Source organism: Camelina sativa, chromosome 17 (genome assembly GCF_000633955.1).
Source record: "Camelina sativa cultivar DH55 chromosome 17, Cs, whole genome shotgun sequence".
Classification (NCBI taxonomy): domain Eukaryota; kingdom Viridiplantae; phylum Streptophyta; class Magnoliopsida; order Brassicales; family Brassicaceae; genus Camelina; species Camelina sativa.
The window spans coordinates 14488610-14506379 of NC_025701.1; the positions used below are offsets into that span (position 1 = coordinate 14488610).

The 17770-nt window shown below is 33.7% G+C and overlaps 4 protein-coding genes and 1 pseudogene across 6 annotated transcripts in view; all 5 read right to left on the reverse strand.

The window, feature by feature from the left end:
- LOC104759479 (GDSL esterase/lipase At1g28580-like) lies at window positions 4753-7724 on the reverse strand. 2 transcript variants are annotated; one of them, XM_019239584.1, is made up of 6 exons: window positions 7585-7724; window positions 7183-7483; window positions 5932-6147; window positions 5685-5833; window positions 5303-5579; window positions 4753-5222 (listed from the first exon to the last, which is right to left on the reverse strand). In XM_019239584.1, exons 2-6 carry the CDS (start codon window positions 7439-7441, stop codon window positions 4936-4938), a joined length of 1188 nt encoding a protein of 395 aa, XP_019095129.1. In that variant the 5' UTR covers window positions 7442-7483; window positions 7585-7724; the 3' UTR covers window positions 4753-4935. The 2 variants fall into 2 exon arrangements, with proteins under 2 accessions (XP_019095129.1, XP_019095128.1); XM_019239583.1 differs by lacking the exon at window positions 7585-7724 and having other exon boundaries at window positions 7183-7578.
- Window positions 7889-10030, reverse strand: LOC109130222 (GDSL esterase/lipase At1g28580-like). 2 transcript variants are annotated; one of them, XM_019239582.1, is made up of 5 exons: window positions 9639-10030; window positions 9199-9414; window positions 8749-8888; window positions 8400-8676; window positions 7889-8313 (listed from the first exon to the last, which is right to left on the reverse strand). In XM_019239582.1, the coding sequence occupies exons 1-5, from the start codon at window positions 9904-9906 to the stop codon at window positions 8033-8035; spliced, it is 1182 nt and encodes a 393-aa protein (XP_019095127.1). In that variant the 5' UTR covers window positions 9907-10030; the 3' UTR covers window positions 7889-8032. The 2 variants fall into 2 exon arrangements, with proteins under 2 accessions (XP_019095127.1, XP_019095126.1); XM_019239581.1 differs by having other exon boundaries at window positions 8749-8897; window positions 9639-10029.
- On the reverse strand, window positions 12236-14324 carry LOC104759480 (GDSL esterase/lipase At1g28580-like). Its single transcript, XM_019239586.1, has 5 exons — window positions 14017-14324; window positions 13490-13705; window positions 13086-13234; window positions 12740-13016; window positions 12236-12658 (listed from the first exon to the last, which is right to left on the reverse strand). Exons 1-5 carry the CDS (start codon window positions 14276-14278, stop codon window positions 12378-12380), a joined length of 1185 nt encoding a protein of 394 aa, XP_019095131.1. The 5' UTR covers window positions 14279-14324; the 3' UTR covers window positions 12236-12377.
- Window positions 14911-17770, reverse strand: part of LOC104757206 (GDSL esterase/lipase At1g28580-like) — a gene marked incomplete in the record, with an annotated part of 8606 nt that continues 5746 nt past the window's right edge. Inside the window, 3 exon segments of the mRNA XM_019239587.1 lie at window positions 14911-15238; window positions 15371-15433; window positions 15517-15689. Coding sequence (XP_019095132.1) covers window positions 15165-15238; window positions 15371-15433; window positions 15517-15689 — 310 coding nt within the window.
- On the reverse strand, window positions 15577-17169 carry LOC109125063 (annotated as a pseudogene).

Consider the following 17770-nt stretch of genomic DNA (forward strand, 5'->3'; position numbering starts at 1 on the left):
TTTTTTTTTTTTTTTTTTTTTTTGACCATATCAATTATGTTTTCGTATGTAAAGCACGAGGCCATGAATGTTTGTTTTTCAAATGGTTTTTGGATTTTGGATTTTTTTTTTCGTTTTTGATTTGTGGTGTAGATTTGTTATAAACTTGAATGGGTACTTTGTTTGTTGTGGTTTTGGTTTTATTTTAATGGATTATATTTTTCTTTTTAAAAAATAATGAAATAATATGAAGCTATCACAAAAAACAGCTGTAATTTTTTTTTCTTAATCTATATACTTATTTAAGCAACTCTTTAAACAAATAACCATACTCCATATAAAATATTACACAAAATGCCACTGTATTTTAATACAAAATATAATAACAGAATCTTAATATTAATTTGTTGTAACGTGAAAATGATTATCCAAAAAAAATAATAATTATTAATTTATTAGATTACAAAAAATCATTAATAAAATAATTTCGAAATTATTTAATAAAATAATAATAAAATTATTTCGAAATTATGTAATAAAATAATTAAACAGATTCTATTTATTGTTTCAGAAATCTTAGGAAACAATAACAAACTATTTAGAAAATTATAAAACTTAAATTTATTTATAAAACTAAGATTAAATATTTACATATCTAAATCATTTAATAATAACAAATATATATTAAAATTAGGATACAACATTGTTTATATTTTTAAAATATATCTATATACTTATTTAAGCTATGTTGTTAAAAATTTAACCAGTTCTCATGTGACATATTACGAAAATGATATTATATTTTAATTATTCTAATAACTAACAAAAGAAAAGTTTAGATTTATTTACAAAATAATAAAACTCTATTTATTGTTTCATAAATCTTAGGAAATAATAACAAACTATTTTAATTGGCTAAAACTTAATTTTTTATACACAATATTCATTATATAAACAATACTAAGTGTATAATATTGATAATATACATAACCAAATTGTAATTTTCACCTATAAAATTAATATACAACATGTTATACCAATAACTTCAATTTGTAAATTTGGTATATTAAGATCTCTAAACACGATCACATCAATTTGTAATACCAAATCACGGGTCAATACATGTTTTGTTGGATTTTTTTGACTTTACCGAATGTATAATTAACGAATTTGATATTGCACCAAACCAAAATAGTAGTACCAACTACGGCTCGAAATCAGAGTATGACCTTAAGTAAATTAAATATATGATTTTATAAAATGTATAGAATTAATATATTTTCTACTATTATTTTGTAACAAACAAATCCAAATTTACATAAATATTTCTTTACGCTGGTAACATTATTCTACAAAATATTAACGTGTATTTATGAGTCGGGTAATAAAACGGGTAATGAGACGGGTAACAAGACGCTCAAAAATTAAATTAATATCCGATACTCGATCATTATTCATGGATAAAATAATTATTATATCCTTCACTTGACCCTAAAGCTGTGGGTACCTTTTTTCGGGACGGATACAAACCGAAAAACGGGTCCAATACGGGTACCGGTAGTAGTTTCGAGGCCTACCTATTAGTAGTTTAATATGAATCAAAATTCACCATATAGTACTATATTATATAACATGTAAATGAATGATACAACATAAACATAATATTAACAAATAACAAAAAAAAAAAAATTTGCGTTACCAGCGCATGTTATTATCTAGTTAATTAATTAAAAAGGCTGTTTTTACTTTTTATCCCAAAAAAAAAAGTTGTTGAAACCAAAAAAAATTATAAAACTATTGTATCGATGGGATTATCTCAACTGGAATTAAGGATGGGCATTTAAACCGAACCAAACTAAACCAAACCCAACCCTACACTTCAACCATTCGGTTATGTATTTTTTCAACCCAAATGGTTCGGTTTGGTTCGCTTTTAAACCGAACCGAACCAATAATCCAATATGTTTTTAAAATTAATTAATAATATTATTAAAATTATAAATATGTGATATTACCTATTACCATTTGCATTTGGTTTCTATTTTACTTTATTTAAAATTTTCTAATAAAATTAACTAAATATAAATATAGATTCAGTTATATTTAATATTAGGTATTAATTTTATTTTTCTAGCTTTTCTAATTTATTTGATTAATAAACTATTATAAAACTATAATCAATTTTATTTTGTTACATTATTTAATTTTTAAACCAAATTAAAACCGAACCAAACCAAATTAAAACCAAACCGATCCGAACACAAACTAAACCAAACTGATCCGAACACAAACCAAACCAAATTAACTTTGATTGAATTTGGTTAGAGTTTTACCAAAATCGAATAAACCGAACTGAACTGAATCCAAACCGAATATATCATCTCTTCAAATATTATCAAATTAAACTAATCCATTATGATATATTAGGCATTATGGACCACTATGACATATTAGGCATTATGGACCATTACCATTATGATATATTAGGCATTATGGACCATTCTATCACGTTCAACTAATCCACTTTGGTATCGACAGATTCTTCAAATATCGTAAAATTTCTAATGGTTGAGAATCTATTTGAAGAACTCATGGAACATTTATCCTTTTCTCCCTTTGCTCATTGTATTGTATGTTGAAGAATCCACCTCTTTATGAGTCTTTGATTTAAATGAAAGTTCACTTACTTGACAAAAAAAACTATTTAATCAATAAAATCATTTGTAAGTTTCATGTCTAAAAGATTTCTAGTAATATCAAGTTAACTAAATAGATTTTTAACAAATAGTTGCATATTTTAATTAACCATCAACTACATAATTACCCGTGCTATAAAGCACAAAGATATGTTTGCATAAACTGTAGTTTGTTAGTTATAAAATAATAGTAGAAGTTTCATTTGATTTACTCTATATATTTTATAATTGTTTTACAACTAATTTACTTAGTTTCATATTTTGATTTCAACCCGTCTTTGGTACATGGTAAAATGTTCAAATCTCTAAATTAGATAAATTTGGTAAAATCCAAAAATATAAAACAAAACCTGTATTAAAGCTATCGTGTTTAGAAATATCGATTTAACTTTTTGATTTTTTTTAGTTGTATATACTATATTAAATAAAACATAACATTTGTGATTTCTTAGATTTTAATAAGATGTCACTGTGTCGATGTGTAGTGTGAAAAAATATTTAATAAATTAGATAAAATATTTATATTTTTAAAATATAAGCAATGTTGTATCTTAGTTTTAAAATATATATGTCATTATTAAACAATTTAAAGATGCAAATATTTAATCTTAGTTTTATAACTAAAATTAAGTTTTATAACTAAAATTAAGTTTTATAATTGTTCTAAATAGTTTGCTATTGTCTCCTAAAATTTCTGAAACAATAAATAGAATCTGTTAAATAATTTTGAAAATATTATTTTATTATTTTATAAACCAATATAAGCTTTTTGTTAGTTATTAAATTAATTAAAATGCAAGAACATTTTTTGTAATATATCGCATGATAGTATAATTAAACTTCTAAACCTGATCAACATCCTCGACCTGCAAACGGTAGGAGACGGCACCTACACCCAGACCTAATGGTAAATCATTTGATTAATCCACGGACTAATGAGTGACATTTACCTATCCTCCAAGAATTTATGGATCCGGAGGATATTCAAACTATTAAGAGTTTTCCTATTAGCAAATCTTTTAAGCCAGATCGATTGGTGTGGCATTATACACAAGATCTGGTCGGTACTCGGTTAAGTCAGGTTATAAGGTAGCTCAAACCATGAAGGCTGAAATTGAATTCGATTCTAACTGTAATGTCCTGAAGGCTCAAACTTGGAATCTTCCGGTACCACCTAAAATCAAACACTTTTTCTGGCAGATAGTATCTGGCTCTCTCCCGGTGACGCCGTGACGGTGCGATTAGCTTCTCGGGGAGTTAATTGTGACACGGTATGCAAGAGATGTGATCTAGCGGCAGAGTCTATTAATCATATTTTATTTGAGTGTCCTCATTCCCGTCAGGTTTGGGAGAGGGTTTTTGATGGATTACACACGGACAAGTTCCCATTTGGTTCGATCTATTCAAATTTAGATTTTATATATAGCAAAGGGTTAGCCCCTATGGCTTTAGGAGCTACTCACAGTGCGATACTGTGGCTGGTCTGATTCTTATGGAAGGATAGGAATAAAAAAGTTTTCCAAGGGCCAATAGATATCATTAATCAGGCTTTACGCGAACAATTGTGGTGGGAGGAAGCCCAAATAGCCGCAAGGGTTGGATCCGGTTCGACGTAATCCTTGCATACTCCGGAGATGATAATTCATTGTCAAGTTGATGGTTCGTGGAAATCTACGGAACCAAATTCAGGATTAGGATGGTAGTGTAGTGATGGTGAGAATCAGACTTTAGTTATGGGTGCCAGATGTCAACATCGCAGTGTGTCCCCACTTCATTCGGAGTTGGAAGCATTATTATGGGCGATGGAGTGTATCCTTTCCAGAGACATTGATTGTCAGAGGTTCGAGACGGATTCTGCAGAGTTGGTTGCGATGGTGCAAGGTCCGGAGGAGTGGCCAGCCTTCTCTACGCTTTTTGATGAGTTCCAGATTCTTAGTGCCTCCTTGCCTCCTTTTACCCTTTCCAAGATCCCAAGGACGTTCAATGTGAAAACTGATTGTTTAACTCGTTCTTCTAGAACATTATTGTCGGAAATGATTTTTGTAAACAACTTTATTTGAATTAATGTTAGGTTGAAAAAAAAAAAAAAAATTAAACTTCTAAAAATATATTTGTTTGAATACAATACATAATCTAAGTTGATCTTAGCCAAAGGCCGAGAAAGGTATGATTTATTTCAAAGTTTGCAAGTCCTTTTATAGCAAAACATCGGCTTTGGTTTTATCAGTATCCTTCTCTCAATTTATTTGACCAACTTAGATCAGTTGCTCCTCAGAGAATTTCCTGTGTCAGATGATCCTCCATTGTTCTTAATTTTTCTAGAGCTGAGACAAGACCAATCGAAAGGAGGAATTGTATAAGGTCCGCTTAGTATACCCTCAGCAATCAAGCTGTACGCAGCCTCAGTCAAATGAACACCATCCCAAGCCACATACTTTGAAGGATCACTACAACCTTCAACTACATCAGTCCCGCATTTCTTACCCACCGTATCGTTGTACGGTCCTCCAAAACCGCAGCAAGCCGACAAGGGTCTGTTTATGAACCCTGATTGGATAGTCAACTCAGTTAACAAACTTGAATCAATGTACGTGTAGGTTCAGTAGAAGAATAAAGACTTCTCTAACCGAATTTGGCTGGTTCTTGGAAAATGCTCGATAGAACGTTGTAGTAGTCCGCGTATATGATATTGACACGAGGGTACAACTTCTGTAGTCTGTTGAGTTCTACTTGAAGCTGCTCGTTGTGATATTCTCCGAACTTATTCAGCAATTTCAAACATCCTGTTAAAGGATCGTATTCTTCCATGTTTGCTGTATGATATATTGTCAAATAAACCACTGAGCATCCCATAGGGAATTCTCCGGGAACTAGAAATGTTTTCCCTCCCATACCGATTAACTCCTGCGCTACCAAACATTCAGTCGGTCGTTGTTCCAAAAATTCGATGAGATATTCAAGAAGATCAAGAATTTGATTAGGTATGTATTTGGAAAGAGAAATGTTTACAGTGATTGCGGAAGAAATAGTTCTGATAACTAGAGGAACCAGCTCTTTGACCTCTTCAATGCTTTTTTCCACGAAGAATGCGTAATTATAGTCATTCCCTCCTATTTCTCCCATGAGAATTAAAGCATTTTCTATCATATCTCTGCAGTCTAAAACAAGATTACAATGTATAAGCCACTTATTCTACAAGTGATAGCTTGATTAATTCACTGTGTCTTAGAGGTTAAAAAGAGTTGATCTTCCCAACCTGAAGGAGAGCCACATAACTTAGGCAGACTCTCCTTGAAGCTACTAAGCTGAACACCTAAACTGACATTGGTGTAAGGAAAGTGAATTCCCCTCTCCTCAAGAAAGGAACGTTTCAGTGCTGTTGCTCCACCTACCGCGAAATTAACTCCTTTCTCAAAGTTTGCATTTTGAGATCCATAAAATGGAGGCACGAGCGGTAAACCTAAGAATTCAGCTGTGAACATAACCAAAGATAGGTTGTAAGTTGAGGAACCGATTTAGGAGGCTTAACCACAGTTAATGGTGTAGTATATAGATGATCTCAGGTTTTGTATTTATACGATGGAACTTGCTACTCAAGCAAGAGCATCCAGAAAAAGAAGTTAAAGTAAGAGTGACACGTACAGGACAAAACAGGGGATAACCAAACATCAGAAATATACAACAACAAGCTACGTAATTTGTAAGTGCTAATACATTACAAACCATCAGTGTTTCAATCCTGTCATGCAATCCACAGTAATATATGCTCCAAATTGCTCGGAACTTTCTTTTTTGGATGTAATTTTTCAAGAAAGTATCTGAGCTTTTCAACTAAGAATTCAATTTTACCTTTGTACACAGTGTGACACTCACTCACTCACTTATACCTCCTCAAACAAAGCATGGCGGATCCAGAGATAACTGGGGCACATTTTAAATATGGTTGATACTATTAAACTAGAAAAAATATATTACTATATTCATGTTAAAATTATACTATATATTTTTTTTAATTTATGTATTACAATAGTACACAGTTACATTTTTAATAATAACTGAAAGTACATATTGAAAAAAATATAAGTTTAACATTTACATCTATATAAATATCACACAAGTTTAAAGTCAAGAGATTGTATAAAAAACTGAAACTTGAATAAATTACTATACTTCAGTTTTTTTTAATCTATATATGAAGATTTAAATTTAGTCTACAAGTAAGGGAGATAAAATAATTTCATATTATTTGATAATTATTTTTTTCAAGTAAAGAAAATGCAACCATGCAATATTAGAAAAACAAAAAAAAAAAAGATGTAGGAAGATAGATTAAGAAAAAAAAAAGCATGTGGTATCAATTAGCATATCATCTAAGTTTATAATATTTTTTTTTGGTAAGAATCTAAGTTTATAATATTAGCAAGGGACTATTAGACAAAGTTTATAAAATTAGTATAGGACACGTGCCCCTCTTAGTCTCTTCATAGAAAGTCAAGAAGACACGTACCAATGAAATCGATGATGAGGCGGCCGTTTGAGAAACGTCCGGTGGGATGGTGGAAGAAAGTTTCTCCGTACGGTGGAAGCGCGACCTGAGGATGATCGTTAGGATCGGAGAGGCCGAGCAAGTTTCCAGTGTCGGCAGTCGAATCACCGAAACTTATGATCGATCTCAAGTTCCGGCACTCTGGTTCCGAGTTTACCATAGTGAGAAAAAGAGTAGATAAAATGAAGCTGACCACGAGCTTCGTCAACAGAGGAGCCATGCGAGAAGAGATCTCCGTCGTCCCTACGAATTCGAAATCTTTCTTTTTGACGTTTTCAAGAAAAGATACACAAAACCAATTATTAGACACAGAAGGGGGAGTATGGGTGGCCTAGTTGTTGTTCATATTTAAAGTTTTCTTACTCTTATTGATATAACCGAAGAATCTCGAATCGTTATCAAACCAGATACCCTTACCTGAAGTGACAATAATAATGACCAATGATTAATTTAAACTGTACCATGAATCTTTCAACCACATGACTTTAGTTAGTTGTTGATATTGAATGTTATGATAAATGTACCGATTGATTTACACTTTCAACATTAATTTAGTACATATTTTTTGGGTTTAGTTAAGTATGGAATTAAGGGTATAACTGTTAATCATTGGAGTAAAAGAGTGGAACGTGAGATGAATTAAAACACACTAGCTAGGAGGTAAAAGTGAGTAATCAGAGTAAACAAGGTTTACTAAAAAGCTACTTTTGGACTTAGGGAGACTACACAAGTTTAGAATTTTCTGGTTGAAAAACCAACCATACATGGTATTATCAATAACCCTTCTCACAATTTTTATGACCAACTTATATCAATTGTTCAACAAATAATTCTTTGTGTCAGATGACCCATTATCCTTAATTTCGAAGCTGAGGCAAGACCAATCGAATGGAGGAACCGCATATGGACCCTTTAGTATACCATCGGAGATCAATCTGTACGCAGCCTCAGTCATATGAACACCGTCCCAAGCAACATACTTTGAAGGATCACTACAACCTTCAACTACATCAGTGCCACATTGCGTAACTGAAGTATAGTTGTAAGGTCCTCCTACGCCGCAGCAAGCGGACAAGGGTCTGTCCATGAATCCTGATTGCATAATTAAATCTGTTAGCAAATTGACCAATGTACTTGTTTGCGTAGATTCAATATACAATAGGATCAAGAAGTCTAACCGAATTTGGCTGGTTCTTGATAAAAGCGCAACAACGCGTTGTAGTAGTCAGCATATATGATATTGACATGAGGGTACAACTTTTGGAGTCTGTTGAGTTCTGCTCGAAGCTGCCCATCGTGGTTTTCTCCAAACTTGTTCAGCCATGTCAAACATCCTGTCAGAGGATCATATTCCTCTTTGTTTGATGTTTGATATAATGTCAAATAGGCTACTAAGCATCCCATAGGGAACTCTCCGGGCACCAGAAATGTTTTCCCACCCATACCGATTAACTCCTGCGCTATCAAACATTCAGTCAATCGTTGCTCCAAAAATTTGATTAAATATTCAAAAAGAGAAATGTTTACCGTGATCGCAGAAGAGACAGTAGTTATAACCAGGGGTATCAACTCCTTGACCTCTTGAATGCTTTTCCCCACAAAGAATAGGTAAAAATAGTCATTCAATCCAATTTCTCCCATGAGAATTAAAGCATTTTCCATCATATCTGTGCAGTCTAAAACAAGTTTACAATGTAAGCAATTGTTCTACAAGTGATCTTGATTCATTGCATCTTGGAGTTGAACCTTTACAGGGCAGGTAGGATCTCTAAGCAAACCCAAAACAGAACGAGTGATTTTTTTTATTTTTTTATTTTTTTTTAATTTCTCTTTTTTTTTTACTATCATAAACTCTCATAGAGCTGAGTATCAATTCTGCTTTACGATGGGAGCGTAAGAAATCCAGATTTAATATTTCTAACCATATAAAACAGGAAATATCAAATACAAAAATTTAAAAGAGTTGATCGTCCCAACCTGAAGGAGAACCACACAAGTTAGGCAAACTCTCTTTGAAGCTACTAAGCTGAACGGCTAGACTAACGTTGGTGTTAAAAAAGTCAATTCCTCTCTCTTCAAGAAAAGAATGTTCCAGTGCTGTTGCTCCCGCTACCGCAAAATTAACACCCTTCTCAAAGTTTGCATTTTGAGATCCATAAAATGGAGGCACAAGTGGTAAACTCAAGAATTCAGCTGTGAACAGAACCATAGAAAAGAGAACGAGAGAGCTGTAAGAGTATGAACACCAATAAGGGTGCTTGACAGCACTTAGTGGTTTTGTATCTAGATTATTTTAGGTTTTATATAATCAAACTTGCTACTCAAGCAAGAGCATCGAGAACTCTTTTGGTTTATAACTTTCCTACACACTTACTCACACCTTTAGTAAAGTCAAAGGACACAATAATTAAACGTACCGATGAAATCGATAATGAGACGGCCGTTTGAGAAACGACCTGTGGGATGGTGGAAAAAGGTCTCTCCATACGGTAGAAACGCAAAGTGAGGGAGATTGTTAGGATCAGAGAGACCAAGAAAGTTTCCAGTGTCGGAAACTGAATCTCCGAAACTGATGATCGATTTGAATTCCCGGCACTTTGTTTCAGAGCTCACGTAAGTGACAACAAAAGTAGATAAAAAGAAGAGGATGAGTTTCATCAAGAGAGGAGAATCGAGAGACGCCATTGCGACTTGCGAGAGGTCCAGAGATTGGTAGCTTATTGTCAAAATAGTTTAAATTCTCCTCTGTAGCTATTTTCCGTGAGCATAAGCATCCGTGGCCGACGTTTGGTTGGTGCTAAAACAATTGCGGATGTTTTTGTCGATAAGCTTGATAAGAAAAAAAAAATAATAATAATACACTACAGAATTTTCTTATTCATAGTTACTAATATTAATTTACTTTTTCTTATACATAGTTGCTAATATTAATTTATTTACTAATATTAACATAGGTACGTGAACACAAACAAAGTATTACAAGTGGTACAGCTTTGATTTTTTACCAATCACAAAAACTTTACCAAAAACTTTATTAAAAGTTTTACTCTCAGTTTTTTTGTACAGCTTTTAGTACAGCTCTTTCTTACAGCTTTGCATTATTCCGTTAAAGCTTACAGCTTCAACTTACCGTTTTTCTGTACAGCTTTGGCTACGTTACCAATCAGACTCATAATAATGTAAATAAATTCAACTACAGTAATGGTTGTTTTTTTTTTGGTTTTGACATCATCAATCAGCTCATCAGTGTCTTATCTCTTATCGGTTCCTCTCTTTCATCACTTTCGCTTCATATTGTTTATGTTTTTACTCATACATAAGTGAAACTTCCCAAAATTACCATTCCTTGTTGGTCCTTTTAACAAATTTTTTTTTACCATAAACTATAATGGCAATCTCGTGACGAAAATATTCCTTGCAAAGAAACAAAAAACACGCTGGTGAAAGTGAATGTGACAAATCCTATATTCCTTTCCTTTTTGATATTCTCTTTTGTTTTGAAGAAAAAAAATATTTTTTGATAAACAATTTTTGGGTTTTTTACAAAACAATTATTGATAAACAAGTCTAGAACGTGCCACTTTCCTCGTAATATTTGGATCTCCTGTTAACAATTTTCACTTTATGATAGACCAATGATGGACAATTTTACTCTTAACAGTCGATATACAATAAAACCTCTATAAATTAATACTCTATAAATTAATAAACATTATAAATTAATAAATTTTGCTAATTCCAAGTCGGGACAGTGTTAAAAATAACAAAATTCGATAAGATAATAATATAATAATTTTTTTGAAATCCCTATGTAAAATATGGTCCCAATAATATCATAAATTAATAATCATGTAAATTTACATATATATACTGATATAATAAAGTATACTTCTTCTAAACCTCATATTTATAATACAATTGTTATGTTGTTTTTTCAAACTATAATGATATAAAATATTCTATAGCATTTCATAAAAATAACTAAAACGTTTTAAAGTTTTCAATTTCTAAATATGTATCATTTACATTTTGATAGTTTGATAGGCTATTAAAATATGATAGTTGATATTTTTATTCATAAATTTGAATTTATGTATGTCATGTGTATAAGTAAATTTGTCTATAGTATTTGTAATTTATTTTCAATACTGTTTTCTAAATATTTCAAATTCAATTCCAATACCATAAAATTTACAAAATCCGTAATTCTAATCTTATTTTACGAAAATTGTCTCAATTAATAATTTTTAAAAATTTAAACAATTAAAAATATATCTATAAATTAATAATTATTAATTTACACTATAAAATAATAATTATTAATTTATAGATAAATTAATATCACTATAAATTAATAAAATGTCTTGGTCCCAACATTATTAATTTATAGAGGTTTTACTGTATACCATAAATGACGGCTCTATGTGCAACACCTCTGTAAATTATAAGTCTTTAAATTCTTGACCACTAGATCAAACAATTTCCACATTTTATTATGATCGAAAATTTTCAAAATGTTTTGTTTAGGAGAAAGTACAGAACCTAATTGGTTGGAAAGGACATATTGGTCATGACTCGATAAGAGTTTTTGTTTTCTTATAAATCCTGGTGGGGCTAGGAAATTTACTTTCTATGAATTAGAAATCTTTGCTTTGTATCGCCTTCAAAACCTACTTGTGACTTTTAGCCATCCTCCACAAAATATATGTTTGCAGATTCTTCTAAATAATTTCAAAGTACGGGGATAAGATTCATATATGTCCATGGATCATAACCAACAAGTGAGCAAGTCTTAACTGGTATTTGCAAGTATATTTCGATGTTCACTTGGTCACTTTATAGTTCCGGTTATATGGTCTTGTATGTGTTTTAATTTTAAACTCATCGACACTTTTTAACAGTGGAAGGATTAGACTTTGCTGTAAGGCCAGTCTGGCTAATTGCAAGCCACGTAGTTTCATTATTTTATGATATGGTAATGATCATCTAAAGCGGAAGAAATATAATTCCTCGGTATATCCTAGTTTATCTAACATAGCAACAATACAAATTGTCAAATTAATACAAATGCATGAACATGATCCAAGACGAGCACTGAAGAACATACATGGTATTAATTGTCAGTATCCTTCTCTCAAAATTTTGACCAACTTATATCAGTGGTTCATCAAACGATTCTTTTTTTCAGACAGTCCATTGTCCTTAATTTCCGAGCTGAGGCAAGACCAATCGAAAGGAGGAACCGCATAGGGTCCCTTTAGTATACCTTCAGAAATCAAGCTGTATGCAGCCTCAGTCATATGAACACCGTCCCAAGTCACATACTTTGAAGGATCACTGCAAGCTTCAACTACATCATCCCCACATTGCCAAAATGAGGTAAAATTGTAAGGTCCTCCTACGCCACAGCAAGCGGACAAGGGTCTGTTCATGAATCCTGATTGCATAGACAACTCGGTTAGCAAATTGACCAATGTACTTGTTGTGGAGATTCAGTAAAAAGATCAAGAAGGCTAACCGAATTTGGCTGGTTCTTGATAAATGCGCAACAGCGCTTTGTAGTAGTCAGCATATATGATGTTGACATGAGGGTACAACTTCTGGAGTCTGTTGAGTTCTGCTTGAAGCTGCTCGTCGTGGTTTTCTCCAAACTTGTTCAGCCATGTCAAACATCCTGTCGAAGGATCATATGCTTCCATGTCTGATGTTTGATAAGATGTCAAATAGATTGCTGAGCATCCCAGTGGGAAATCTCCGGGCACCAGAAATGTTCTGCCCCCCATACCTATTAACTCCTATGCTATCAAATATTCAGTCAGTCGTTCCAAGAATCTGATGAGATATTCAAAAAGAGAGATATTTACCTTGATTGCATAAGAGATAGTAGTGATCACGAGGGGTATCAACTCCTTGACCTCTTCAATGCTTTGGCCAGCTAAGAATGCGTAATTATAGTCAGTCCCTCCAATTTCTCCCATGAGAATCAAAGCGTTTTCCATCATATCTCCGCAGTCTAAAACAAGTGTACAGTGTAAGGCATTATTCTACAAATGAATATTTGCATCAGACGAATGTTATTACTAAGCATAAACCAAGACAGAACGAATATTTTTTTTTTGTCTATTGGGACTCTCAAGGTCTAAACCAAAGCTGAAGAGTACTAATTCTGCTTTACGATGGGAACGGTAAGATATCAGGTTTAATATTTCAAACCATATAGAACAGAAAACACCAAATACATAAATTATAAAGAGTTGATCTTCCCAACCTGAAGGAGAGCCACATAGTTTAGGCAAACTCTCTATGAAGCTACGAAGCTGAACGCCAAGACTTAAGTTGGTGCAAGGAAAATGAATTCCTCTCTCTTCAAGAAAAGAGCGTTCCAGTGCCGTTGCTCCCGCTACCGCAAAGTTAACACCCTTCTCAAAGTTTGCATTTTGAGATCCATAAAAAGGAGGCACAAGCGGTAAACCCAAGAATTCAGCTGTGAACAGAACCATAGGAAAGAGCATGAGGGAGCTTTAAGCTGAGGAACCAATAACCAAAACTTAATGGTTCTGTATCTAGATGAACTTAATGGTTCCGTATCTAGATGAACTACTTAATGTTTCTGTATCTAGATGATTTTTAGGTTTTTTATACAATCAAACTTACTACTCAAGCAAGAGCATCAAGAAAACGTAAACAAAAAGAAAGGGTTGAAGAAAATTAATAACTCTTCTGGTTTCATCTTCCTATACACAATACACACTTAATCACAACTTAAATAAAGTCAACGGCCACAATAAACTGGACCGATGAAACCGATAATGACACGGCCGTTTGAGAAACGACCAGTGGGATGGTGGAAGAAGGTCTCTCCATACGGTGGAAACGCAAAGTGAGGGAGATTGTTAGGATCTGAGAGGCCAAGCAAGTTTCCAGTGTCGGCATTGGAGTCTCCAAAACTGATGATCGATTTGAATTCCCGGCACTGTGTTTCCGAGCTCACGTTAGTGACAACAAAAGTAGATAAACAGATGACTATGAGGACCTTCATTAATATAGGAGACGCCATTGCGAGAGCTCTGGATCAACTTCTCCGGGACTCGTCAAAGCACAAAAAAAATTCTCAGATTCTAAAAGCTAATTTAGTTTTGATTTATTTTAAATCAGAAAATGAGAAAATACAGAGAAAGTCTTCTTTTTCTGTGAACTCGAGTTTTTTATTAACATCAGAAAGTCAATACAGAGATGACAAAACAAAGCCAAAATAAACATAACCAAACTTGTCTTAACACTAATACATATTCTGAAAGAAATTATAGGAAAACCGAATTTTGATAGCTCTTGGTCATTCACTCCAATTTCTCCCATGAGAATCAAAGCATTTTCCATCATATCGGTGCAGTCTAAAACAAGTTTACAATCTAATTCATTGTTCTACAAATCAGCTTGATTCATTCCATCTTGGAGTTGGAACCTCTACAAGCCAGGGGAGATCTCTAAGCTGAACGCTTAGACTAACGCTGGTGTAAGGAAAGTCAATTCCTCTCTCTTCAAGAATTCAGATGTGAACAAAGTCATAGAAAACGTGTTTGCATTTTGAGATCCACACTTAGTGGTTTTGTATCTATATTATTTTAGGTTTTATATAATCAAACTTGTTACTCAAGCAAGAGCTAGCACTCTTTTGATCTAAAGCGGAAGTAAAAACAATTGAAATCTATACATAGTTCAGAAATATAATTCCGCGGCAGACTGAGGGTCTTAATTATCCTAGTTTATCTAACACAGCACCATTACAAGTTTTCAAATACAAATGCATGGACACGATCCAAGAAAAGCACCAAAGAACATACATGGATAATAATTGTTCTTATATAAGCACCAAAGAACATACATGCATGGACATTATAAGTATCCTTCTCTCAAATTTTTGCCCAACTTATATAAGTTGTTCATCAAATAATTGTGCGTGTCAGTTTTCCATTGTCCTTTATTTCCGAGCTGAGGCAAGACCAATCGAAAGGAGGAACTGCATAGGGTCCGTTTAGTATACCCTCAGCCATTAATTTGTATGCGGCCTCAGTGAGATGAACACCGTCCCAGGCCACATACTTTGAAGGATCATTACAACTGTCAACTTCAACAGTCCCACATTTCTTACCTGGGGTAAAGTTGTAAGGTCCTCCTACGCCGCAGCACGCGGACAAGGGTCTTTTCATGAATCCTGATTGCATAATTAACTCGGTTATCAAGTTGACCAATGTACTTGTTTGTGAAGGTTCAGTAAAAAGGATCAAGAAGGCTAACCGAATTTGGTTGGATCTTGGTAAATGCGCAAGAGAGCGTTGTAGTAGTCAGCGTATATGATGTTGACATGAGGGTACAACTTCTGGAGTCTGTTGAGTTCCACTCGAAGCTGCTCGCCGTGGTTTTTCCCATACTTGTTCAGCCATGTCAAACATCCTGTCAAAGGATCATATTCGTCCACGTTTGATTTTTGATATAATGTCAAATAGACCACTGAGCATCCGGTTGGAAAACCTCCGGGCACCAGAAATGTTCTTCCCCCTATACTAATCAACTCCTGTGTTATCAAAATATTCAGTCCGCATAACAAGAAGTTTAATGAGATAATCAGAAATAAAATAAACATATACTGTGATTGCGGAAGATATAGTTCTGATAACTAGTGGAACCAGCTCTTTGGTCTCTTCGATGCTTTTGTTCACGAAGAATGCGTAATTATAGTCATTCCCTCCAATTTCCCCCATGAGAATCAAAGCATTTTCTATCATATCTCTGCAGTCTAAAACAAGTTATAATGTAAGCCATTTATTCTACTTCTACAAGTCAGCTTGAATCATTGCATCAGGGAGTTGAACCTCTACAGGCCAGGCAGAATCTCTAAGCATAAACCAAAACAGAGCGAATGTTTTTTTTCTCTTTACTGTTTTTTGTTTTTACTATTGTGACTCTCATAGTCTAAACCAAAGTTGATGAGTACAAATTCTGATTTACGTTGGGAGTACTAAGCTATCAGAAACAGGAAACACCAAATACAGAAATTAAAAGGAGTTGATTCCCAACCTGAAGGAGAGCCACATAATTTTGGCAAACTCTCTTTGAAGCTACTAAGCTGAACGCCTAGACTAACGTTGGTGTAAGGAAAATGAATTCCTCTCTCTTCAAGAAAAGAACGTTCCAATGCTGTTGCTCCTCCTACCGCGAAGTTAACACCCTTCTCAAAGTTTGCATTTTGGAATCCATAAAAAGGAGGCACAAGTGGTAAACCCAAGAATTCAGCTGTTAACAGAACCAAAGAAAAGAGCATGAGAGAACTGTAACTTGAGGAACCAATTAATAACCAAACTTAATGGTTCTGTCTGTATCTAGATGAGTTTTAGGTTTTATACAATAATCAAACTTGATACTCAAGCAAGAACATAAAGAAAACGTATGAAGAAAATTAATAACTCTTTTGGTTTAACCTTCTCCTACACACTTGCTTACACACCTTAAGTGAAGTCAAAGGACACAATAAAACATACCGATGAAGTCTATAATGAGGCGACCGTTTGAGAAACGACCGGTGGGATGGTGGAAGAAGGTCTCTCCATACGGTGGAAAGCCACGTGAGGAAGTTCGTTAGGATCGGAGAGGCCAACCAAGTTTCCAGTGTCGGCAAGCGAATCTCCGAAACTGATGATAGATTTGAATTCCCGGCACTGTGCCTCCGAGCTCACGTAAGTGACCATAAAAGTAGATAAAAAGAAGAAGATGATGAGCTTCATCAAGGGAGGAGAATCAGGAGACGCCATTGGGAGAGGTCGGAGTTTGGTCTCCGTCCTTTTGGTAAATTAATTTGTCAAAATAGCTAAAGAGGAGAAATTTAATAATGATAAAAAGGTCAATTATTGGATGCACTAGGTAGTATATATATCTTGTCGTTCTGGTGCTTTATAATATGATTCTTTATGTGCTTATACATCTACTGCTTATAAAATAAAATATTTTGGGGCTTGTGAGAGTGTCCACAGCAAGAACAAAAAACTTCTATAAACATGGCACGTCAGTTTCACAAGTGCCACATCACTTTACTACTGCAGCCACGTTACCCTCTTTAGAACGGAAATGGTTGAGAACTGTGAACATAGAATACCCCAATAATTTCACTTTCCATCTCTAAAAAAATATAATATGATTTAGCTATACTAACACTTAACCACTTTCTCCCGAAAAACAATAAATAATACAATACATGATCTAACACAAACACTTAATTAAGAACATATATGTTTCTCATTCTCTCGTCTCTCAAACTTTCAGACAAGCGTGTATCACCAATTCATAATAAGTCAAGAGTATTTAATGACTTCTTGTTCTTAATCTTGGAGTTAAGGCGAGACCAATTGAAAGGAGGAATTGCATAAGGTCCATTGAGTAAGCCCTCAGATATCCATCTGTATGCAGCCTCAGTCATATGAAGGCCATCCCAATTCACAAACTTTGAAGGATCATTACATGATTCAACTCCTAGACTCCCACATTGTCTAGTAAAGTT

Coding starts and splice junctions, on each gene's coding strand:
- LOC104759479 (XM_019239584.1), bottom strand. CDS start 7,441: ATGGCTCCTCTGTTGACGAAGCTCGTGGTCAGCTTCATTTTATCTACT. Junction 5,834..5,931: donor GTTATGTGGCTCTCCTTCAG/GTTGGGAAGATC, acceptor ATCTTGTTTTAG/ACTGCAGAGATATGATAGAA. Junction 5,580..5,684: donor CTATTTCTTCCGCAATCACT/GTAAACATTTCT, acceptor TTGGTAGCGCAG/GAGTTAATCGGTATGGGAGG.
- LOC109130222 (XM_019239581.1), bottom strand. CDS start 9,906: ATGGCGTCTCTCGATTCTCCTCTCTTGATGAAACTCATCCTCTTCTTT. Junction 9,415..9,638: donor TCTCATTATCGATTTCATCG/GTACGTTTAATT, acceptor TTCTGTTCACAG/CTGAATTCTTGAGTTTACCA. Junction 8,677..8,748: donor CTGTCTCTTCTGCGATCACG/GTAAACATTTCT, acceptor TTGATAGCGCAG/GAGTTAATCGGTATGGGTGG.
- LOC104759480 (XM_019239586.1), bottom strand. CDS start 14,278: ATGGCGTCTCCTATATTAATGAAGGTCCTCATAGTCATCTGTTTATCT. Junction 13,017..13,085: donor CTATCTCTTATGCAATCAAG/GTAAATATCTCT, acceptor TTGATAGCATAG/GAGTTAATAGGTATGGGGGG. Junction 12,659..12,739: donor TCAAGAACCAGCCAAATTCG/GTTAGCCTTCTT, acceptor CTATGCAATCAG/GATTCATGAACAGACCCTTG.